The sequence below is a fragment of the Copadichromis virginalis genome, linkage group LG17 (assembly GCF_057382275.1).
Source record: "Copadichromis virginalis isolate Kocher_CV1m ecotype Utaka linkage group LG17, C_Virginalis_male_GT1.1, whole genome shotgun sequence".
Taxonomy (NCBI): Eukaryota; Metazoa; Chordata; class Actinopteri; order Cichliformes; family Cichlidae; genus Copadichromis; species Copadichromis virginalis.
In genome coordinates, this window is record NC_140634.1 from 30409545 (window position 1) to 30435134 (window position 25590).

The 25590-nt window shown below is 40.3% G+C and overlaps 1 protein-coding gene across 4 annotated transcripts; it reads left to right on the forward strand.

Annotated features, from left to right (window-relative positions):
- Nucleotides 1-6497: 6497 nt before the first annotated feature.
- On the forward strand, nucleotides 6498-18195 carry dcp1b (decapping mRNA 1B). Of its 4 annotated transcripts, XM_085437768.1 has the most exons (12): nucleotides 6498-7045; nucleotides 7400-7440; nucleotides 8325-8452; nucleotides 13565-13631; nucleotides 13749-13896; nucleotides 14167-14265; nucleotides 14429-14554; nucleotides 14684-15164; nucleotides 15319-15369; nucleotides 15757-15983; nucleotides 16107-16319; nucleotides 16507-18195. In XM_085437768.1, the coding sequence occupies exons 1-12, from the start codon at nucleotides 6887-6889 to the stop codon at nucleotides 16582-16584; spliced, it is 1818 nt and encodes a 605-aa protein (XP_085293894.1). In that variant the 5' UTR covers nucleotides 6498-6886; the 3' UTR covers nucleotides 16585-18195. The 4 variants fall into 4 exon arrangements, with proteins under 4 accessions (XP_085293894.1, XP_085293892.1, XP_085293893.1 ...); XM_085437766.1 differs by having other exon boundaries at nucleotides 14429-15164; XM_085437767.1 differs by having other exon boundaries at nucleotides 7403-7440; nucleotides 14429-15164.
- The last annotated feature ends 7395 nt before the right edge of the window (nucleotides 18196-25590 follow it).

The following is a 25590-nucleotide window of genomic DNA, read 5'->3' on the forward strand; positions in this document are numbered from 1 at the left end:
GGAAGAGAGGGAGAGAGCACAGGGAAGAAGAAGAAGGGGAAAGTGTGCCTGCGTGTGTGTGAGAGAAGGGAAATAAAGCGGGATAATGATCCATGGCAGGCTTGAGCCCTACAAAGACTTTCATTTCTGCAGGAACAAACAGAGATCCGAGAAGTTATGTGTACATCTGATTTGTCCGTAGTGCCCACACATCTGGACTGTTTCAACCCCATTCTTTTCTTTGGCTAACGTTGTGTTTACACACACACCAAATATCTGGTTTTTCCAACTCTTTTATGACTCAAGCTCTGATCTTTTCATGGCTCTCTTAAGCAGGAAGAAACCGCAGGGAAGTTGATTTGTTAGATCCTCGGATGCTGTGTAAATGCAAACTCAAATCTCATAAAGTAGACGGGCTCAGGAAGGTCAATGCTCAAGGACTGACTGTGAACCTTTTTATCTAGAGGGCAATAAAATGATTTTGGGGGGGAATGTAATTATGTTTCTCTCTCATTCTCTTTCTTTCTCTGTCTCTCTCTCGCTCTCCTTTGCTATCAGGACAGTGAAGCAGGCTTTGACATTGTGCTCCATGGCCAGAAACAAATTTGTCCTGGCCCCTGAGGCACGCAAAGCCATTTTCTGGAGACATGGGCTCACTTTCTTAGGTAACACAACAAAGAATTGAAGCTCATTTGAGAGTAAAATGTCAAACAAAGTCAACAACATCAGCTCTTAACTAAATAGCTTCTGACCAGGCTTCCATGGCACAGAGTCAGCTTCGCTTATAGCTCACAGAGGCTTTGGGATAGAGCTTCTTGCGCAAATAACATGTCAGTTCTTAAATTGAGCTGGCTTCTTAAAAGCTGTCCACAGGCAGCTTGATATAAAAAAGATAAAACAAGCTATCTCAGGCTTATAAAGAACCTTGAGTGCCTTTATTTAGCGAATAAATTCAGAAGACAAAAAACTGCATCTGAACATTTCAAATTAGAGGATGATAATTAGACATCAAATGTGCACAAAGGCCTTATAGAAACCTCCACAAACATAATACTTAGGTTCAATAATACATCAGAAAGTACTGAAGGTACTCTTGATTCTATTCATGGCACTGGCCAGCCCATGTAATTGTTTCTTGACACTGAATACAAACTTCACAATGTGCAGGCCTCATGTCATTCTCACTGCAGGCTATAATCAGGAGGTGAATCTGATGACTCAACCCAGCCTGTATTCATTTGTTCAGTGCCATAGCGCAAAATCACCACCCACCCATTCTGTAATAGAATAAAGCTTTTTGTCTACATGTGTCACTGCAGACATAGTAAAGACAGGGAGAAGAGTGATAAACGATTCTATTCATGACATCTGACAACTGAATTGTGTTTTTTAGAGGAATATATAGTGTTTTGTGAATCATATGTTATATTAATATACTGTATTTTGACGGAAATTGCAGACTGTTGAATGCCTGCGCTGGTGAATGAAATGAAATAATACCAGAATTTATTACAGAGGTTATTATAAAATAGCATCTCAGCAGTGAGTAAGAACTTTGTCTGCAGAAAATATATGCCTCAGTTGACTGCAATATCACCATATTATTCAAAAGTTAATACTTATGTTTAAGTAGAAATTTAGAATTTTAACAATGAAGCTGGTCAAGGTGATGTGATTGGGTGGTTGCTCCTAGCCAACAGGCCAGCAACAGGGCCTCTCTAAAGAGTCACATGATAAAGATGCGATTCTAACTACTTTCACAGCTTTTTTAATTTATTTATTTATGTCTGTTGAGAGTTAGCAGGCTAGAAAGTTGTATTTATACCAGTTTATCCTCTTCCTATTATTTAAATATAACATAAATGTCAAATAAATGTTATGGAGAAAAATATCTGCCTCTGAAATTCTCAAGAAGGTAGAAATCACTACAAAACAGCAAATTCCCACTGCTGTAGATGGCTGCTTGAACATTACTGCACTGGTTGTGTCACAGATGGACTGTGAGATGCATCTTATTCTTCATTTTTGAGCCAGACCAGCTTCTGTTTGATTATGCTGGCCAGTGAATGGAAGACGGGAGGAAGGGAATGAGTGAGAGAAGGAAGAACGGATGGAGGGCAGGTCGTGGGAACAGACAATTCTGCCCAGGGGACGCACAAACACACATACACAAATGTCCTCAGTAATGCAGCCTGCAGATGGAATACCAGTTCTATTTATGACTGTTCTATATTTGTGGGCCCAGGCCCTTTGTATGTGCAAATGTGTGTGCGAGTCTAAAGCCCAGTTGGTCTCTGGGAATCTCTGTACAGGCAAACATTCAAACGCTAGTATCCCATGTGGGAAACCAACAACCTGCTGGTCAATCAAAGGGGAATCCCCTGGTGAACAGAGAAAGATGCAAAACTTTGGATGAAAGTTTTTATTTTTATTACCAATCAAAAAATGTGTACTTTTAACATTGCCCCTTAAAAACAGGAAAAAAAGCATCTGGTTTATTATCTCTTAATAACATTAATTTTTTTTTATCTTAAAAAGAAAGAAAAGAAAATGGATACTGAGCTTGAGAGTCCCTTTCAGATAAACATAAACATTGGCCCCCTTTTCACTCATTTGTAGTCCATTCTTTGTACCAGACCATTTTCAGAGGAGTTGGGTTTTTGTTTGTTTGTTTAGTTTAAGTTACTTAAAGTTGACCTATGAATCATTCACGCAAAACTTAGAAAAAAAAAAAAAAACATGCACCAAACTCAAGAGATGATCCAGTGCTGTGTTTACACATTCAGACCCCAAAGATAACAAGGCATAAAATAACCACTCTTTTTTTTTTTTTACCAACAAGGTGATTCCCAAGAGTTGTTAGCTAAACATTTGGTATATCCCAGTATGGTCTTTAACAAATATGTGGAAACAGGACACACAGAGGACACAACAAGTGGAAGAGCTAAAAATTATTTAAAAATGTATCTGAAAGTCATGTAAAAGAAAGAAATAGGGGGGAAAAACTCTGACACAAGACATGAAAGATGAAGAGCAACTTCGGGTTCTGTATCTTGCCCAAGGATATTTTGGCATGCAGACTGGAGAGACTAGTAGTATGACCTGCTCTGCCACTAAAGTATACCTGGACAGAAAAACAAGATGAAACACAATTAACACAGTCATGGACAAGTGCCCCAGAGCCTAGACTTCAACATTACTGAAGCATTGTGGGATCATCTGGACAAAAAACAAGAAGAAAACCAGCCAAAATCCCAAGAAGAGCCTTGGATTTCCTTCAAGAAGCCTGGAGAACTATTCCTGAAGACTACTTAAAGAAGATCTAAGAAAGCATGCCTAAGAAAGTTCAGGCTGTACTGGAGAATAAAGGTGCTCAAACACTTCCTTTAAAACTCATTTGAATTGTTCACACTGTTATTGCCGTACATACTATATTGCTATGTAAGTTTGCACCTGTTTCAGTAAATCACTGCACTAATTTTCATGGAAAAATATAAATAAATGAGTGGTGATTCAAGACTTTTGCATGGTACTGTATAAACTCAAGTTTTTATATTTAAAGTCTAATGAGGACCTAGAAGAAAAATGTAATGTCTACCAGTATCTAGATGTATGGCTGAAGATAGTCCCAGATTGAACAATGTAGGAAGGCTCATTCAGTCATTGTGGTCATTATCTCACCTACAAAGATATTCCCTTAAAGTAATAAATGATACAGTCACATGACAAAGAACGTTTTCACTGGACTCTATGCAGACTTGTGAAAAACAAAGTACGCTCTCATCTTGATGCATTCTCAATCATCCAGGTAAGTAAATCTCCAAAGGTTGATTCTGTTCATCTGGACGTAGCGTTTTCAGTGGGAGAACCGTTTCGACACTCATCAAAGTGACTTCTTCAGTCTCAGCTGGCTGCAGGTTTCCCCACTGCTTTCACGGGAATCAAGAAAATAAGTAGCAGCCAGCTTATACCAAAGCATTCTCGAGTCAAATGTGAGGCCATCAGTCTGACAGCTAAAGCTTGGCTGAAATCGGGTCGTGCAACAGGACGATGCCAAGTGCACCAGCAAATCTACAACAGAATGGCTGGAAAATAAAAGTATCTAGGTGTGGCAATGACCCAGCCGAAGTCCAGACTTCAGCCTGATTGAAATACTGTGGTGGGACCTTAAGACAGCTGTGCATAAACAAATGCCTGCAAACCTCAATGAAATGAAGCAACATTGTAAAGAAGAGTGAGCCAAAATTCTTCTACAATGATGTGAGAGCCTGTAAGGTCCTACAGGAAATGATTACAGGAGTTTTTGGTGCTGAAGGGGGTTCTACAAACTATTGAATAATAAGGTGTATTTATTTTTACATGAGTACTTTTAGTACTTTTAAATATGTACATATAACAGTGTTTTACATGATGTTACTATTTTTTTCTTTTCAGCACACATCAGTTTGCATTTCCTTTAATATATAAAATAATCTTTCAATGTGTCTAGTACAGTATAGCACAGTGGGCATATAGAAACACAACGCCCCAGAAAACAATGCTTATCCAAATCTTGCTATTCCAACACTCTGTCCACCAGATAAATCCATGCATCATTTCTGCCTGGGAGCCAATCATGAGCATCTCATGGTGTGTCCCCACTAGTCCACCACTAAAGACATCTATTCAGTCTTGACTGATTATCGGCAGTATTGACCTGCTGATGGATAAGTCATTAGCCTCATCATTTACGAACTCACACCCTGAACAAACAGATAAATAACACTCCGACAGACGTGCATGTGCGCCTTGAAACACACACAGCACTAAATCTCTGACAAATAGGCTCATGCTAAATCACCAGGAGGTTATTTTCATCTTAATGGAGACATGCGTGTCTTGGCCTGACCTGGAAGTGTTTCATTCATATTTAAGAGAAGGATTTGTGTACAGCCTTGGCGTGGTGAACCCTTCACCTTAAAACATCTGAAGCAGATATTTTTATCCAGTGTTTCTTGGGCTGAGTGAATAGCTGAATGTTTTTCTTTTTTTTAATTGTTTTTCTCAAGGACACTCTGATACAGCTCTTGATTTTACATGTCAGACTTGTGCCAGGTTTAATTACTGAAGCAACTGTTAGCGTACCACTGTTACACTAATGAGAAGAAGTGCCTATATAAAGCTAAACAGTAATTTAGTGATGAAGAGCTTCTCTGTGATTTCAAGTCAGAGCATTACGTCTTGTGCAATCACTATCAGAAGGAAGAAGAGGAATGAGACCGGGCTCATATGTTCACTTGAAGAGTTTGCTATGCCTGCTCAAGCACCCTTGAAACAGAACAGAATGTGTTGAACTGAATATAGAGAATCATTGTCAGGTGATATTGTCTGATATGGCAATTGCTGAGATGAATTTCAAGAACTTACAGTCCTGAAAGTCCTGTTCCTGTATCAGTTACTGTCCTGTCCTTGAGTATTAATTTCAGGCAGGATGTGTCTCATTTCTGAAGCCTAGAGCTGGTAGATAATGTAAACCAAAAAGAAGAAGAAACAGTTTGAAATGACCTAGGAATAAGGGGAAAAAGATTTTTGCATAACAGTGGGATAAAAAAAAATGAAATCCTTTTAAAATGCCTGACAAATGTTCACTGTAACTGTCAACTTTGTAAAACTTCACTAAGTAGGCTATCTTAACTGGGTCCAACAAGACACTAAAAGACTTTCAAGAAAAGGCAGCCTTTGCCCTTCTTCTCTCCTCTTTATCACTCCTTATTGAGCACAAATGGCTGAAAAACTCCTGATGTGACTCAGAACCAGAAAAAAAATGCAATTAAGAAAAATCTATCTCGACACTGAGACAGAGGTTATTTTCTTATGAAACGGAAATCTTTTAAGATGGATAGATGTCCATTTTAGAATATAAGTGGTTTTGCTTTTGACTGCTTGTGTCTACTCTTCTTTTTATGTAGACAACAAGACATTAAATATATTTGCAATGTAAGCCTTCTTACAAATACGCCTGTTTGTATTCTTCCTTTGCATTTAGATCAAGTCCAGCTCTTGCGATGAAATGGGAAAGGATGGATGCCCGATTTAGCCATCCCTTTGGCGCCTCCTAGTGCATTTGAAGGGTGGTGTTAGAGAGGATATGGTGCCATCAGTAATCATCACTGAAATATACCCTACTTAACAGAAAGGTGAATGATAAAAGAGAAACGTCAGCTGCTTACTTTTAGGACACACACACAATTAATGTAGCATGAAACAAGATAGCTTTAAATTAAAAAAAAAAATACTAATGAACTCTCAGTGTACAGCAAAATATAATTTCTTTCTGTCACACACACACACACACACACACACACACACACACACACACACACACACACACACACACACTACATAACAATACCATTATTATATATAGACAATATAAATAATTTAGCAAGCCCTTTTGATATAACATTACCTCATCTGACGTCAGTATAGTCTGTACTGATGACAGAGATATAATTAAATGAATGCTACCTGCAGCTAGAGAGCATAATGTACATACTGATATAATCATGGACGGTTTGTATAAGGAAATATATAGGAAATTCAGTGCAGTTGACTGCAGGACAGCTCCATCGATTTCTCGACGTTGATTGTCAAGGCTGAAATCGGCAGCTGCTGCGCAACTACTCACGTCTTCGTTGTTTACAATCTCGGTGAAATATGGCCATTTTCAAACTCACTCGTAGCAGTTAGAGCTAGGGAGCGCTTGACTTAGTTTTTTAACTATCAATTTTTAACTTGAAAAATAGAATACTGTGCAGCCATCGATTTATCTCCCTTTTCCTTTCCGTTTGTTTGGATTTTACCTCTTCTTACTGTGAGTCGGTAGCCGTTAAAGCTAGTTGACAAGCTAGCGTCTCCATAGGGAACAATGACAGCGACTTCAGCAGGTAGCAGTAGCTCTCTTGCCGCTAAAGGACTGGATATAAGTCTGGCTGCTCTGCAGCGACAAGACCCATACATCAATAACATTGTGGACCTGGCGAGCCAAGTTGCCCTGTATACTTACAACAACAGGACAAATGAGTGGGTAAGCCGGAGGGTTGGTGAATGTATCATGTGCTAACTTAGCTTTGTCACTGCCCGTTCGGCGCGCTTTGACAGATTGAAACTAACTCAGCTTATAGGAGTAAGAGACTATTGTTATTAACGTTATTTTCCATAAAAATAAAAATTGTTGTTTCTATGTTATGTTTTACTTCACATTATATTTGGAGAGTTCCCTGAAATGTGCTATTTTGACTATTTCGTCACCTACAAAAAGTCGAAATACTGGACTTCTTTTTGAAAGAATAGCGAGCTGGTGCACAAGTTAATATCAACAGAGATAAGGTTGAGCAATTATGACATGGAGTTGCTTTAATGTTGTCTTATTTGTTTTAAGGAGAAGACAGAAGTGGAAGGTACTCTTTTTATATATACAAGGTAATGAAAATATTAACACTGTTAATCATTGTCATTTGTGACACATTTACTAAATTACAAACTGTTAAGCTGGCATGAACGGGACGTAACAAAACTGAACTGAGTTTGATAATATACAAAACTATAATAATATATAACGTGACCTCTACAAAAGCAAAAGTTTTGGCGGTGCAGCAATGCTCAGGGAAACTGCAAGGTTACCAAGAGAAAGCCTCTTTTCTTTTAACAGAACATAGCAGCACAGCTTAGGTTTGCAAAGCTGCATCTGAATAAACCACAAGAATCCTGTCCTTTTGAGAGATGAGGCAAAAGTGGAGATGCACAGAGCTGAGAAAACCAAACTCAGCATATCAGAACAAACGCATCATACCAGCTGTCGAGCACGGTGGTGGAGGGTTGATGATTTAGGCTTGTTTTGCAGTGACAGGACCTGGATACCTTGTCGTAATTGAGCCCACCATGAGGATCAGATCTGGGGCCATCTGTTTGACATCTAATGCTTGGCTGAAATTGGGTCACGCAAGATGACAATAATCCCAAGCATAGCAGTAAATCTGCAACAGAATGACTGAAAAAGAAACTAATGAAGATGGTGCAGTGACCCAGTCAAAGTCCAGACCTCAACCTCAACATGACTGAAATTCTGTGGTGGAACCTTAAGAGAGCTGCACATAAATGAATGCCTGGAAACCTCAATGAAAAGAAGCTCCACTGTAAAGCAGAGTGGGCCAAAATTCCTCCACAATGATTTGAGAGACTGATAAAGTGAGACAGTGAAATTATTATTACTGCTGACAGTGGTTCTGCAAGCTACGTGACATACTTAGTTTTTCCACAGGACTACATAGAATATGACACTATATTCTGCTGTCTTCAAATTTCAGGTTGGCCTCTCCTAGGCATGGTTTTACCATTATGAACCGGCTCAGCATGCAGAATCTGACAGAGCCACTCACCAAAGACCTGGACTTCCAGCTCCAGGACCCGTTCCTGCTTTACCGCAACGCACGATGTAAGGAGAAACTGACTGACTGAATACACTGCAGTGATTTAATGCCATGTGAACTGTGCTTTCTTACTGCTAGTGTTTTTACCATCACACCAAAAGGGGAAGTAAAGTATTTTACCTAAACTTCTGAAGATTAGTCAATTCAAAGACTCTGTATCGTTTGAAATGTTTACACTAAAAAAAGACAACTGCATCGATATCCACAAGATATCGATGTAAAAGATGATGACATGATAAAAGTGCCCAAAGAGTCCAGCATGCACTTCATTAAAGTAGGAACTAGTAATTCCATATAAGGAACTAAGCTAAGGTACTCCAGTGAATTTTATCAGGCTGACTCCGAGACCTACATATGGCTCCCACATACACAAACACATTGTTGAGTGTGGCTCTGGGACAAGAGTCTGACAGCACTACAAAATCAGCCAGCGGAGATTAGATACGCTGCAACTGTCACTGATAATCTAAACACACATACATACACTCAGAAGTCGCTGGCACACACAGACCTCCCTCCCTGCCTCGGTCTCCCTCCATCAGGCTTAGTAAATGGCAGGTGGAATGCTGTGTTTAGATACCACTGAATTCCTTGTGCCTGCTTCGATCCTCTTACTGTAGTGCTTCATTTTTCTTACTGACACAAAGCCATTATTAAACATCCTGAAGGCTCAGAGCAATGATGCGTCTGGCATAAACTTTGCTCAGTGACCTCATTACACCTTTTGCACCAGCCTTAAATGCACTCGGGGTGCATTAAAGATGATCTGTGATAACGCTGGCCTGTGGTCAGAGCATCAGTAATGGAGAATGAATCTAAAGTGAGCTAACAAGCTTATCCATGGAAGGAGCAAACTTTAACAGCATATAAAACTAGTAATCAAAACACAGTTAATGATGGTTTCCTCTGATAAAATGCAATTATGGGGAGGAGTTATGACTCAAAGAGTCGGTGGTTACATGGCAAACCTAATGGTCTACCCTAATGACTCTATTTGATTACGATGATTGAATAAAGATGATAAAACATCAGAAAAGGAGCTATGCAAAACAATAGTAGCAGAAACAAACAATGGTATTAAAACAACCACACAAACTGCACCTCAGATGCTGTGAAAAACATCTCAAGTTCAGCATGACTAAGCCAACATTCACTGAGCGGTTCCAGGATGATGGTGTTTGTGTGGTGTCCTTCCAGAAAACTGCATAAACAGGGCCAAAATTTATATTGCTGTAAATGGTTCTTCATTGTCTGAATCATAAGCTGCTGGTAATGCTGCCAGTCCTAATGCGCCATGACCTCTGTGTGGACGGGGCCGTGGAATCTTATCATTAGATAAACATGTTGCTCTCAGCACTGCTGTAACTTCCTGGAATGACCGTTGGCACAAAGTGGCAACCAATGCTAAAAATAAAGCACGGAGATATACCAAAGAACAAGGCAATATTTAGGGAGGAGATATTTGCCCAAAGCAAGGCATTATTTATCCAGGCACATATCTTAGTCTACATGATTAAAAGGAAGACTATTTAGAGTCCTGTCTAGCATCTGCACTTGTAATGTTCAGTTGCCCCGTTATTCACATACAGCTGTTCAGCTGATTTTTGTGAATTTTGGTTGTTGCTGATGAGCAATATAGAGCTAAAACTTGTATGATCTAATTTTTATGATTTTGACAAATTTTCGAATCTTTCTTGCAGCTTTGGTTAGAACTCATTATCAGTCCAGCAGTAAATTGTATTGTTTTTTCTTGCACTATACTATCTGTACCCTGGTAACAAAAATCTGCCTTTTTATTATCATGCATAAGCATGTCAAATGGACTCACAAATTTGACTTACCAGAGTCGCGCTTTAATGACTTTTTGTGGCAGTGGTTAACAAATGAATGAGGATTAGGTGATGAGAAGTTAACAGACTTCTGTTTCAACACAGTGGGTGGAAAAACATCAGTGAGGTAATAAGATGAATCGATGTGCGGTTAAAATGATATGATAATGACAGTTGACACACCCTGACTTCTGTGCTTTTTACTCTTTCTCTTCAGTTGCACAGATGCTTTCATGCAATGTGGACTTCTAGTGTATTACAAATCGATGTACTGTGATAGCATAGCATAGCATCTTTATTTATAACGCACTTTACATCCAACAATGTTGACCAAAGTGCTACAAATAAAACAGGTAAAAGGTCGTGAGCATCATCCTAATCAGTCATTTCCACCCCTAATATCAGCACTTAGATTTAACACTGATGTGGGTCGGATCGTCTGGTATGTAATCCACTGGTATGTCTGGTATGTCATATATCTAAGAAGTACATCAATGGCTATATGGAGATTCTTACCTCCAGGTGGGATGTATCGATATCCCAGGTCTCTCTCTGTCACCAGCAATCCTCTAAATCTGACTTCGGGTTCCTCCTGCAGCCTCTCATGTTTAGGTTTCCTCTCAAACAGGCCCCTCAGCATGATCTCTCAGTGTTCTCACAGTCCGATGATGATATTACCTCTTTCTGTCTCCACAACGTAAAAATTGCTCAGAACTGATATTAAAAAGCAGTGCCAGTAATTACTTATCTGGCCAATAGATGCCAAACGCGATGCTCCGCTTCCTTTTTCTTCTTTAGGACCACAGATCTACTGATGGCGCTGTGTAAATATCAGGTTGTACACATACAGGTTTCCCAGTAGTTCTTTATTATGAGGGTTTCAGATGCAGAAGAGCAATTTGAACATCCTTGCAGTTAAGTCTCAAGAGGAAGGTGTAACAGAAGTGGTATACGAGACTTTACTAGCTGTGAATGTCAATATTTACTCCTCCTCCAGTTTTCCCTGAAATGTCCTCTCATGCAACAGCATCAGTTTGCTTTACTTCAGGAGCACGTAATTCCTGAAAAACCTCCAGGATACTAAACGCTGGCGAAAAGGATGTTATTACTCTTCCTCATGACTGATACTATGAACTTCCTTCACAAAGGTGATCTCATACTGCAGTGAAAGTGTACCAAATTTATCTTGGTCATCACTTCTGCTTGTAAATTTGGCTGAATTTATGACTCTACTAAAGGTAAACAGTCTCACAGTAACAGAGTAACTGAAATGTCAACTTTAAGCGTTGTTTCTCAAACATAAAACACAAGACTTTTTTTTTTAAAGTGTCCCGTTGAAGAGTTTCTAAAGGCTGGTGCTTTCTGATGGGCTGCTATATCGTAGGCGCAGAGGGTTTCAAAGGACCACACAGGTTCAGTTGTGAATCACTTACAGGCTTTGCTGGGTTTCCAATATATTTTGTTCAAACCGTAACAGACAGGCTGTGTCTGTGGTGGTTTTTGAAGCTGTCACTCTTCCTGATATCAGTCTCAAGCTTAAGTTGTAGTCCTGCTGAAGTTGTCGTCCCACGTGGCCGTTCAGTGGAGTTCCCGGTCGAGTTGGTTTGGTACTTTGCTCGAGGCATACATTTCAAAAACCCCTCTGTCTTTCTCTTTCAATTTCCAGTGTCGAGTGGAGCTCTCTCTTTCTCCCTCTCGAATTTGTAACCTTATGGCCACAACCACTTTTCGGCTCTCTCGCTCGCTCTCTCTCTGTATCGCTCTATCGCCCTCACTCTTTTTTTCTCTTTCCTATCTTGTTGATATAGTTTCTACAGGTCCTGTTGGTGTGGAAGTCTTCTATTTTAAAAGCACATGCACATCTTTTATCTTATCTTCTTCTCCCTTTCTTTGAGACTGAGAGAGAGCAACATGCTGGCCAAATGGAGTGTCTAATGTCTGAAATGTCACAGGTTCTTTTTAGTATTCACTGGCATGTTTCTATTTTGATGTGCTTAACGATCTCCCCTGTAACACACTTCACTTCTTTCCATTCATCTTGCTCATTTTTCCTCCATTTTCCAGCTGTCAGACTTTCACCGTGTCTCTCTCCGTCTCTGTCGAATAGTCTCATCCCCTGTGAGCACACTGAGCACTAAGTGGCTCTGGCTCCACCAGTCAGCCTCCCACTGCAGTTACTTATTTGGTCCTGGGCTTATTTTCCCAGGCTCAACTGAACTCTCTGTGTACGTATGTGTCTCAGCCTCTCCCTCTCTGTCTGTTCCCCTCATCCACTTTGACCTCGATGCCTTACCCAGCCCCATTTGTAGCCAAGTGGGTGTGTATTTTTGTTCATGTCTGTGTGTGTGTGTGGGAATGTGTCTTGTATTCAATTGGATTACATAAGAACTTAGTCATGGTATAGACCCCACTGATTGTTCTTTTTTTTTTTTTTTACCTTATTTACTTATCTTTGCGTTACTTAAGTTTTTCTCTGTACTTAATTTACTCTCATATCTTTTACTCTTTGCCTCTTTTCTTTTTGGGGATTGGGATCTTCCCCAGACATCAACAAACAGCAGCAAAGTTGTTTTTGTCTTGGGCAGAGTAGCACCATGAGTATTGCTAGAGCCCTCCACTCACATGTCTTCTCATTTGATAAACTTGTCATGCAGGTTGAACATCCAAGTTGATAAAGGAAAAAGTTCAACGACTTCAGGATCTGGGCTTCTTTAGAACATCACGGGAAATAAATTTTTTCCATGCAAAATTCTAAGCCCTTCCTTAGTGGCTGCAATTAAGTGGTTATGCAACAACGATAAATTTTTCAAAAGAAAGCACAAATGCAAACAGTAAAATTAATCACTTTGTAAAATAGTTCATCCCATCTACAAAACTGGGCAAGTGTCTTTTTCCTCCCTTGCTGACCGTGTTTACGTAGATCAGGGCACTCCTGGGGCCCATGTTTCATTGTATAATTGCATCGCTGGCTTTTGTTCCTATTGGCTTGGCTGGGAAATGACTCATTTTAAACCCTGGGGTTATATCCACCAGGGCTAATAATAAACAGTTTATCTATCTGTTAGGTCTGCACTGACGTCATTGCAGCAAAATTGTGCTACAGCATGGCTACACATTCATTCAATTGTCTGGGAAACTCATTTTGTTGTCTGCTGACCTGGACTGAGCAGACAGTTTTATTATTACACCAAGCTAACTAGATTTTCAACAGGGTCATTACTGCAAATAATTTGCTGGATTTTTGTTAATGTAATGTGCTCAAAAGTTCAATTCTGTCTTCTTCCCCAGTGGCAATCCATGGGATTTGGTTCTATGATAAGGAGGACTGTCAGCGCATCGCCCAGAGGATGAAGATGTAAGTAACTGTAATTGGATGATCTTCAAAACAAGATTTGGTGTGCTTAAAAATGACTAATGAGTTATGGACCAGCTGCCAAAGCTTGACAGAAGACTCTTTTATTCATGTGTGCAGTCTGACCCAGCAGGAGCAGGTCCTGGCTCAGTCCCAGGGTGGTTGGTTATCCCCAGGAGAAGTAAGAGCAGGGGGAGGGGGAAAAGGTGAAGCAAAGGGAGTGGACATCATCCAGATGTTAACCAAAGCCCGCACAGAGTATGATAAGGTATGTGCACACTGTAGGATTTTGAAGAGAATAAAACAATTAGAACAACACAGATTAAAATGCTGGGAATAGCTAAGCCCTAATAATCTTTGCATTTACATTTGTTCATTTAGACCTATAGGATGCAGGGAGTATTTTCTAGGATCCTCAGTTAGTCACTTATAGTAATCTACTTTTTTGGCAATTTTTGTGATATAGTTTTTATGTATTTATTTACTTATTTTGTTAATTGTCTGTCCTTTGTCTATTCTCTCTGTGCACCTGTCTTAGGAAAAATCAACCTCAGAGCCAAAGGAGATTGGTGGCAGCAGTGTTCTTTATGGAAACCCCCACCTGATTAAACCAATACCCGTTAAACCAAACACTCAGGTAGAACACCCAGTTTAACCCTGTTAAAATCACATTTTTCATGTACAAAAGAGAGTTTGTAATGGTTTTCTTCCATTGTTGTGTATAAAACCCTGCTAGTGTTGTTTCTGTTTGTGCCTCTAACTCATCATCTTTCTTATTCTACTGTGCTTCTCTCATCTAGGACAATGAAGGTGCTGAGCCCAAGTCTCTTTCTTTGGCTACTCTGTTTGGCTCTCAGCAACGTTCAACTAAACCTGACTCTGACCCTTTTGCAAATGCTCCAGCACTGGGATCATCAGCGGGAAAAGTATCTCGCCCGCCTGTAGCTCGCACACTCACCTACGATGATACAGTGAACTCTGGCAGAAATGTGGCCTCTGATGGAGGAATCAAGGCTGTGGAAGATGGAGCAAATGTTGTTTCTGGCTTGTTGCAGAGTCCCTCAAGCGCTCACCAGCAGCAGCACTGCCCGGCCATCGCAAAGCTCATGCAGGGACAGAGAGGTGTCGGGACTGTGGGAGGGGTGCTTCAGACCGTGTCCGAGTCCCCCGAGAACCGGCTGTGTGACAACGGGGTGCCGCTGGAGCATCACCACCACCACCATCATCTTTACCACCATCAGCAACAACAACACCATCACCAGCATCAGCTTCATCCTGATCCAATCAGGAGACTTTTCCAAACCCAACCACCTCCTCTACCCACCACCTCTTTCTCCTCTGCGGCCCCTAATTGTTGCTCCAACCCTTCCTCTCTACAGCAGAACCCTCATCTCTCCTCCCAGCCTGTAATGGTGAATTCTGTGTCACGCTCTCACCTTCAAGCACAACAAAGCCAGCAGCTGTTTATCAGCTTGTCCAATTCTCAACCTGAAATTAAGCAAAACAGCCAGACTGCTCCAGCTGCACAGGGAACAGGTGGGAAAATCTTTTGTGTTAAGTGTTCACAAACAAACAAGCTAACCCTGTACTGAATCAGTGTGCTACATACATTTTTATAATTACAATGCTAATAAACTATGGGAAGAATAACTTTTCTATAGTTTTAATGGGATTCTCCTTGCTTTACCAGGTTTGTTGTCATCTCAGGTGACCAGTAATCAAGTCATTCAACCTTCACAAGGTATAGTATTCAAGTTTTTTATTGTTTGCAGTCGCTAACTAGCAGGGTTTTAGTGTTGTGCACAAACTTAAGCCGATCGTTACTGAAGCTCTAACCAGTTTTTCCAATAATTTGAAACTACATATAAACAGTAGTTAAATTAAGAAACTGCAGAGGAACTATTTTTTTTCCCAGTTACAAGACACATTATCTGTAGTAAGTTCCATTGCAGTGTTTCCCACAGGACTGGAGCTCATACATGTACATGCATGCACAATGCACGGAAATCCACACTTTTGGAAATGATTTACTGTAGAGTGCACTCACCAACCACTTCATTAGGTGCACCTGTTTAGCTGCTCATTAAAAGTAATTCTTGTTTTTGGTACCTTCGTGCTTTCTCGTCAGGATTGTCTCACGTGCCAGGTATGGTGTCACCTCATGAGCTCCTCCAAAAGCTCCAGTTGGTCCAGCAGGAGCAGAGCCTGGCCTCTAGTGAGCCACCTCGGATCTGTCCAGGACTGGCTCCTCGATTCCTGGGGCCAGCCCAAAACCAGGGTGCATGCGTGATTTTAGGCACAATTCCAAACCCAACTGTAGCCACTGCAGGTCAGAAAGCTGCGCTGCAGTTACAGGTAAAGCCCAGTGTAAACAGTTAGTAGTTGATTTTATCAATTATATAAACAGAGCAAATGGCAAATGCTAGTTAAATTGGTGACTTGATAGCTGCAACAGTACAGTGCTCCCTGTCTGTGTAGGTGATCTCGCCTCAGAGGATACCAGCCACTGTTGCCCCAAATCTGCTCCTTTCCCCGAGTATGTTCACTCAGACAAAGCCTAGCAGTGGGTTGTCTGCAGTTGGTCAGGAGAGCTCCCACACACCCTCAACTGTGCCCAGACCCCCTCTGCAGGAGGAGGTCAGAATCCTTTCCAGAAGTCAGCTTCAAGCCACACTGCTGCATCTGATACAGGTGATTATTCCTTAAAGTTTGTGGTCTATTATGGCTTCACAACGGGGCTCGCTGTCCAGTTGTTGTGCTCACGTTGTAGCCAAATCAGTGCAGTTGTTTTGTTTGCAAAGAGAAAAACAGAGAATAAGCAAAAACAAACACACACACTTGAGGATTTTGTATGAAGTTGCCTGCTTGTGTATTTCAGAACGACAGCTCATTCCTGGACTCCATCTATGAAGCCTATGCCAGCCGCTTTGCTAAGGACTCCAGCAACAAGTATTGATGCAGCTTCACACCCTCGTTCTACACACGCACCCTTCCCGGAGGCTACTTCTTACACCTCATATGGATGCACCACTTCCTATTCCAAATCACACACACACGTACTTAAACACACACTCTGTACCTCCTCTGCACTCTATCGTTAGGAAGCCTGACTCTGTTTGCTCCAAGCCAAGTCTCTTGTTGCACAAAGCTATCACAAGTAACATCATGTTCAAAAAAAATTTGGTTTAGTCTGTTGAATACAGATTTTACCCTTGACCTCACCCTTTGAGTCTTTAGCAAAAACAAAACATGCTGCAAACCTTCCAGTTTTCCAGGATGTTTCTGATACTCTTTCTTTTCCAGTAAGTGTAGCAATATTTCCTTTCAGTCAGTTGTCTCACACCAGCCAGCCTTTAACAAACAAGTCTTCCTAGTCTAGAGCTAAAAGACATCTTCAGATATTATTTTAATCTCTTATTATTTTTACTTGGGCATAACAGGTTTGTGTATTTTACCACCAGCAGGTTTTTAAATCTGTTATTACATTGTCGTGATGACTTTTATTCCTATCCTTTTTAACAGACACGAGCAGTGATAAGTGTCTACATTGTAATTTTAGTTAACTAACTGTTGTCAGCTGGTGCATATTGAAGTGGACGAGCAAGCCTGCGGCATAACTTTATCCGGCAATCGCTGAAATTGTGAAGGAAAGAAAAGGGGGTTTTTTTGCAGCACTTTCTGAATATTATAATGTGTTTGAAGGAAAGGGAAAGGAAGGAAAACGTCAATGTCAGTCCAGCTTAAAAAGACAAGAAAATTACAGGAACCTGACAACCTGCACTACCTCACAGAGAACTAGTTTGGAGGTATACCTGTGTTTTAAATCAAGTGGCATAAAGGTGATTGGTTTACGTCGCATAGTAAGGAATTTGTGTTCGCTTTATGTAAAGAGATTTCAGAAAATTAAATATCACCTAAGCTGATAAACGGTTCTAAACAAATGAAGCCTAGAGTGGTCTATTAATATGATTTAATAATCTGAAGCTTAGAAAATTTGGTTAATTAAATCATCAACAGCAACATTGTTAATTGTTCAGGTTTGTTGTAGACCCGGTGGAGATTGAACATAAAATTTAAAAGGTTTTATTGCATTTGCACAATACTGTTAAACTACTTTTGCCACGTAAAGTGATATTTCTCATTCAGTTGTTTCTCATTCGGCACTTAAATTGCCTACATTTTTTCAGAGTCCGGGTTTTTAGTTGGTAATTAACGTGCGTGTTAAACTCATAGCCAGCCTGGACAGTAGCTACCAGGCAGAAACATCAGCAGCAGCAAAAGCAGAGAATATCATTCAGGAAAAAAAGAGGAAGATTTTATTCCCTATTTTTTTACTCAAGAAGAAAATTGTACAAATAACCAGCATGTATTTAAAGGTATATCAGAATGTAAAGTTTAAGATTTTACAGCATATTGTCAGATGCTGTTTTAATTCAAAACTCATCTGTACTGTTTCTGTAACCAGAATATTAAAATGTTTCTATGGGCTTTTTTTTTTTTCTATTTGGCTGGGATGTTTTCCCATTACATAAACTGGAATATATTTTTATTGGCTATTAAATGTTAAAAAAAAAAAACTGTGTCTGTTGTTGTTTTTTTGTTGTCCTCATATATTTGTTGGGCACAACCTGAAGTAATTTCAGTAAATTTACGCTCAGCAGCCACTACATTAGGTGCTCTAGTTTAACTGCTTAGTAATGTAAATATCTAAATAGCCAATCACAAGGTGGGAACTGAATGCGTATTGCCATTTGGACATGGTCAAAAGGACTTTCTGAAGTTTAAATTGACCATGAGAATGAGGAAGAAAAGTTATTTAAGGTACATTTATTACAACCAAGCAGGATCCAATTTTGATGGTGGCTCAGCTCACTTTTCTATTTCATTACAAAAAAAGATGAGGGCAGATTAAAGTTGCCACCTCTACAGCCTACACTACAAATTCAAGTATAAACAACTATCTGACTGCACCATGAACCAATGTGTATAATAATTATAACCTCACAATACCCTGTTAGCAAATTTGTTTTATGTGAGATCATGCTTTAAACATAACCTCATCTCAAACTTTGTTCTAAATATGAGTTCGCTGTACTCAAATGGGCTCCACAGTCACCAGATCTCAGTCCAATAGAGCACCTTTGTGATATGTTAAGGCACATCTGAAGGCAAAGGGCGCAAGCTTTGTACAAGCAAGGTGTACCTAGTGAAGTGTATGGAACAGACCAACCTCGATCATACAGCGTGAGTTTTTTTAGTAATAAATTGCTCCCTGTTTTTGACGGTTAACTAAAGACACAGTAAAATACAGTTTAATAAGGTTTCTGGCATCAGCGTAATTTTAACTGGAACGCTGGAACATTTGGTCGCACTTTCAGGGCTTATGTATAAATCACGTCCACATCAGCACAGGAAGTACCCGCTTAATGGATGTTGTGTTTGTGAAACTGCTCTTGCCTTCAAATGGCAATTTGATCATTTCATTATACATAAACTCAGTGTCCCAAACACTCAAGACAAAAACCTGTGCAGGTTTCACAATGCCATAAGCCGTGTACATAGATGAGAAGTAGATTTCTTGTATAGAAATGCAAATGTAAACAAAATCAGCCTGCAGATTTTGATCATGTGATATGGCTAAAATCACCAGAACTGGCACCGAGTCTGCTTTCACAAGTGCTATTTACTGTCAGGAACGTCAAACATCACTTTTTACACAGTCTCATTGCGCTCTCCCTCCCAGTAGATTAGTGTGGGAAAACTAGGCTTCCTCTCCTCTCCCTTCCTGCTTCCTCTCCTCAGCCAGCCTTGTCATGGATTCTACTTACCATTAACTTCAGTAGCGGTGTAGCAGAGTTAAACTTTGATTCAAATAAAAGAGTTAATGGTGATCTTTGTGAATGTCAGGGTGGATGGATAATATTTTTAAGACTTTTTATGAGTACATTTTTATTAAGGGATGATGCCCATACATGCACACATATTCTTTTTTCTAAGACTCGGAGGTTCCAGACCATTGCTTTAGCTGATGGAGCTAAATGTAAGGGCTGACTATTAGCCCTGGCCTAGAGTAATCAATGACTTCTGGTGTGTGTGTGTGTGTGTGTGTGTGTGTGTGTGTGTGTGTGTGTGTGTGTGTGTGTGTGTGTGTGTGTGTGCCCTTGCCCAGAGAGGCGGAGTCTCTGATTTGTATAGGGACTCCAGATCACTTTTGTCAGTGCTGTATTCTCAAAAGGAAGATATTGTGCAGTGGTCTACTTTAAATTTCAAGAAAATATTCGTGTAATTCTTCTCACTTTCCTAGTCTCAGTCTTTCACTCTTCAAACACAGGCTGGGACAATAAGCCAACTCTGCAGGAGCACAGGTGAGTAATACTTTCTTTGGGGATATCTGCTCTAGTACCGTAGTGTTAGTAGAAGTGTGTTTAGCATGTAAATCATAAAGTAAGGATGCCAAGCTACATTTAAAATTGAGATTAGAAAAAAAAAGGAATTTTTTGATAGAAAAGTGCATTTTATAAGACCTTCAGATTCCTTTATTGTCACCTGCACAGATAAAAACAAGAATATGACATTTAAAACTGAGCCAGGAGCTAACTCGATTAGTTAACTAAAGAAGAACAAATGGTAGGTTCTCCAATAATAAAAGTCTCACTTAAATAATAAATATACACATATTCTCTCTGGTGTACACTTGTGTGCTGCCTAAATCCCTGCATGTCCGAACTGTGTGAACATGCAGTTAAATGCAGATAGTTGGCCTCTGCACACCACCACAGTGGACTTTAAATCAAAAAGCAAGATATGACTGAAGTGCAGACTTCCAGATTTAATTCAAGGAATTTATCAAAAGTATTGCATAAGCTGTTTAGGAATTTCAGATGTTTTTAAGCCCCTCCCCCATTTTCAGATACTCAAAAGAAATTGGACAACATAACATAAAAAGGATATTTTTAATATTGGAATGAAAAAAGTGAAGTGTCATCTGATCAGTTTTGCAGCATTTGTCTGAGCCTGAGCACAGAGTACAGCCCTGTATCCCTCAGAATTCATCTCGCTCCTTCTATCAGAAGTCACATCATCAATAAACACTGGCATCATTCAAAGCATGCCACTTCCACTAAAAATGATACTTTTCGGATTATGAGCTATTTCTCTTCTTTTTCATAATCTTCTCTCCCCATTATTCTGGTACAAGTGAATTGTGGATTCATCTGTCCAATTTCCTGAGCATGCTCACTTATAGGTTTTCTGGCAAAGACTAATTTAGCCTTCCTGTTCTCGAGTGTAACCAGTGATTTGCACCCTGTTGCAAACCACTCTATTTCTATTCATGAAGCCATCTCTCGATTGTAGACTCCGATTGTAGACTGATGATACACCCACCTCCTCAAAAGTGTGTTCTCGACTAGGTTAGCTGTTGTCCGATCATCCCCTTTAGTTTCAGAGCTTAGACTTCATCCCTAGCATCAGTGATCTGGGTCAGCTTGGGAGTAGGAGTCCCACAGCTGTTGTGCACTACTGGTGTGCGTGCGTGGTTGTACATGGTACTTACATGCTTGCCTGATTGCCTCTGTGTGATGGTCCATGTCGCTATCTAAACTGTTTGTTATCAATTTGATCCCTTCCTGCGTCCACCACAGCCATAATGCTTTATGTGCACTGCCAAATTGTTTTATAGCATTTTCATAATAGCAGGAGCAGATGTTTTACTGTTGCTCTCTCTCGGTGGGTGTGTACAGTATAATATGCAAAGACATGAGAGTTTAATATCTGTGTATCGTAGCAGTATTTATCTCAAGCTATATGTTGGTGCATGTATGTAGTTAAATAAAGCTTAATGATACATTATGTTTTATTAGAAATACCGATTCATACTGAAAGACATAGCATCCTGAGTGGACTTCTATGAAAAGTTGTAATACCACAAGTGCAGAAGGGTGCTGTGTTTATGACCTGCCCGAATTATATACGCATACATGCACTGGCCTCTTTGTTACTATGATTGCTACTACTGTGCTGGATCCCTTTAGCTTTCAGAACTGCCCTATTCTTCAAAGAATAAATTCAAAAAGGTGTTGGAAACATTCCTCAGAGACTTGAGTTCTTATTGACATGATAAATTCAACTTCTCCCATTCCACCACAACCAAAAGATGCTCGAATGGATTGAGATCTGGTGGCTGTGGAGGAAATTTGAGTACAGTGAATTCATTATCATGTCAAGGAAATCAGTTTAAATACTTTAAGCTTTGCAACGTGGTGCGTTATCCTGCTGGAAGCAACAATCAGAAGATGGACACACTGTGGTCATAAATCAGCAGCAATACTCAGGTAGGCTGTGGTGTTTAAATGATGCTCATTTGGTACTAAAAAGCTCAAAATGTGCCAGGAAACTACCCCCAGCACTATTACACCAGCAGCAGCAGCATTAACCTTTATTACAAGGCAAGATGGATCCATGCTTTCTTGTTGTTTATAGCCCTACCATACAAATGTCACAGCTGAAATCCAAGACTTATCAGACCAGGCAACAGTTTTCTAATGTTCTGGTTTCCAGCTTTGGTGATCCCATGCAAACTGTAGCCTCAGTTTCCTGTTTTTAGCTGACAGGAGTGGCCCGCTGCTGCTGTAGACCATCTTCTTCAAGATTTGATGTGTCGCACATTCACAGATGCAATTCTGCATACAGCAAAGACCGATTATTTGAGTTACTGTTGCCTTCCTGTCAGCTCTAAGTAGACTGTCCGTTTTCCACTGATGTCTTGCATCAACAAGGCATTTTCGCCCTTATAGGTGCTGCTGCTCAATTCATATCTTCTCTTTTTCAGACTATTTTCTCTAAATCATAGAGATGGCTACATAAGCAAATCCCAGCAGATCAGCAGTTTTTTTAAATACTCACTAACAACCATGTCACATTCAAAGTCACTTAAATCACCTTTATTCATTATGATGCTCAGTTTGGACTTCAGCAGACCATCTTGACCATGTCTACATGCCTAAATTCACTGAGTTGCTGCCATTTGATCGACTTATTAGATATTTGCATTAAAGAACAGTTAAGTGTAGTCTGTAGCTGGCATGTTGTTGGCATGCATGTTGTTCCCCTGTTGTCTTTCTTTAAATTAATGTCCCTCTTGCATGAGTGTCCAAACACAAAGATAAGTGGTTGGTAGACTACCATATTTTTTATTATAGGTAATGGCATTGGATACTCTATACATAAAACATGTGATGACAAACTGAAACAAATTGTTATCAGTTTTATAGATCATACTCCATAGGCTTGTTTATAAATATGGGTAATGTGGCCAATCAAATTTTTACTGAGGCAGTAGTGTGTGCCGACAATAGACCTTTTTAAACTGCAGCAACTTAACAGGCCATTCAAGGGTGGCTGACAATGTACAGTATGGGCCATTTATATGGATACACCATAATAAAATGGGAATGGTTGGTGATATTAAAGTTCTGTTTGTGGCACATTAGTATATGTGAGGGGGCAAACTCCTCAAGACGGGTGGTGACCATGGTGGCCATTTAGAAGTCGGCCATCTTGGATACAACTTTTGTCCTAGCTTCATTCAGCAAGAGCCCACAGCGTAGCACTCGCCACATGTCACTGGAGAGTGGCATTAGTCGAACATCCCTTCGGCGGACATTAGCTACTCACAAATGGCACCCTTACAAACTCCAGCTACTGCAGCATCTCAACGAGGACGACCCAGATCGGCGCACAGAATTTGCAGAATGGGCAAAACAAAAATTGGAACAGGACCCTCAGTTCAGAAGATTTTGTTCAGTGACGAGGCAAACTTTTATGTGAATGGTGAAGTTAACAAACAAAATCACCGCTATTGGTCTGACACTAACCCACATTGGATGGATCCCTCCAAGACTGTTGGAACAACAAAAGTGATGGTTTGGTGTGGTATATGGGGTACAACGATAGTGGGTCCATTCTTCATCAATGGAAACCTCAAGGCCACTGGATATTTGAAATTGCTTCCTGATGATGTGTTTCCCTCTTTATGCACTGAAGCTGGTACGTTCCCTGAGTTATTCCAGCAAGATGGTGCACCACCACATTATGCGTGCCAGGTCCGAGCATTCCTAGATGAACAGTTGGAAAGTGGATTGGTCGTCGTGGGCCAGTTGAATGGCCCCCAAGGTCTCCCGATCTGACCCCCTTAGACTTTTATCTTTGGGGTCATCTGAAGGCAATTGTCTATGGTGTGAAGATATGAGATGTGCAGCACCTGAAACTACGGATACTGGATACCTGTGCTGGCATTTCTCCTGCGGTGTTGCTATCAGTGTGTGAAGAGTGGGAGAAGAGGGTTGCATTGACAATCCAACACAATGGGCAGCACATTGAACATTTTATAAGTGGTCAGAAACTTGTAAATAACTCATGAAAGAATAAAGTTACGTTGAAACCAAGCACACTATTGTTTTTCTTGTGACATTGCCAATAAGTTTGATGTGTCACATGGCCCTCTTTCTATTGAAAAAACTAAAGTTGTATCCAAGATGGCCGACTTCTAAATGGCCACCATGGTCACCACCCATCTTGAGGAGTTTGCCCCCTCACATATACTAATGTGCCACAAACAGGACTTTAATATCACCAACCATTCCCATTTTATTACGGTGTATCCATATAAATGGCCCACCCTGTAGTTTGCACCAGGAAACCCTCTCCAGACTTCTTACTGGGCTGTTTTCTGGGGTCTGAAATCTCGTCAGTGGGGCCCAGTGCTTACTTATTAAACCTAGAAAAGCTCACACAAGTAAGATTTTTAAACACCTACTGTAGTAGGTGTTTAAAAAAGCACCCTGAAAATCAAAAAAACAAAAAAACAACAACATTCATATGAGGTACAGTATTATTTTCCAGTTTTTTGCAGTGGTGTAAAAGTAAGTGATTTAAAATAATACTACCAATTTTTAAATGGATTATAGGATGAATGTGTGAATGAAAGTGTCTCTAACAGTCAAAAAAGAACTATGAGAGCATACTTGAAAAATGTGCTATATGGACATGGACAGAGCTGATGGATTCATTCTGCAATATTGTGAATGCATGTGTGCACATGTATATGTGAGACAATGAAAGTCCACTAGGTGTCTCAATGTGTTTGTATTATGATTGTGTCAGTTAAACGTGTTCTTTCCCCTCCTCTTCCTCTCAACATCCCCTTCTTGTGTCCCCCCTTACTTTGTTGAATTCTTATTACAGCCTCAATCCACTGTCCTTTTTGGTTAAAAATAATAATAATAATAATAATAATAATAATAATGAGGGAGATTAAGAGAAAGCATTGAAAAGACAAAACAGCAGGTGAGAGCCTGACAAGAAAGATTAAGAGAAAAAAACAGAGAAAAGCAACTAGAAAGAAAAGAAAGAGTAGAAAGACAGTGGGTCAAAGAGCGATACAGAGAAGATGAGGGCCAGAGAGAGAGAAAGATTGTGTTGGCGTGCTTGTATGGAGAGAGAGAGCAAGAGGCATGGAGTGGGAAAAGGAGGCAATGAGGGAGGAGGGGTTTAATCCTGCATGGATTATGGTATAAACTGGTGCTGGAGAGGAGGAAGAGAGATTCTGGAGAGAGAGGAAGTCCCACTATCCATCCGTGCATCCATTAGTCCATCTGTCTTACCCTCCATCCAGCAGCGTAGTCGTCTCCCCGTGCTTTTTGTTTTGCATTTTGGACCTGTGAAGACGTGAGGTCAGCACAAGGGTCGGCAGAATAATTGGAAGTTGCAGCAGGGTTGGATTTGTTTTTGGAACCTGTGCATGTGCCTTACCTGGAAGAAACAAAATCACACTGCCCGATAATGGAAGTCGTGTGAAGACTGAAGTTTACTCCTATTTTTGTCGGATTGTGCTGATCCGGAGAGCAAGCAAGAAAAACAGACGTCAATAATGGGGGGGACAGAAATCAGATTAAGAGCCTTG

Bases quoted from the DNA above. Each gene is read 5' to 3' on its own strand.
- dcp1b (XM_085437766.1), top strand. From the start codon at position 6,887: ATGACAGCGACTTCAGCAGGTAGCAGTAGCTCTCTTGCCGCTAAAGGA. The intron at 7,441-8,324 runs GTAATGAAAATA...TTCAAATTTCAG, and splicing joins ACTCTTTTTATATATACAAG to GTTGGCCTCTCCTAGGCATG. The intron at 15,984-16,106 runs GTAAAGCCCAGT...CTGTCTGTGTAG, and splicing joins AAGCTGCGCTGCAGTTACAG to GTGATCTCGCCTCAGAGGAT.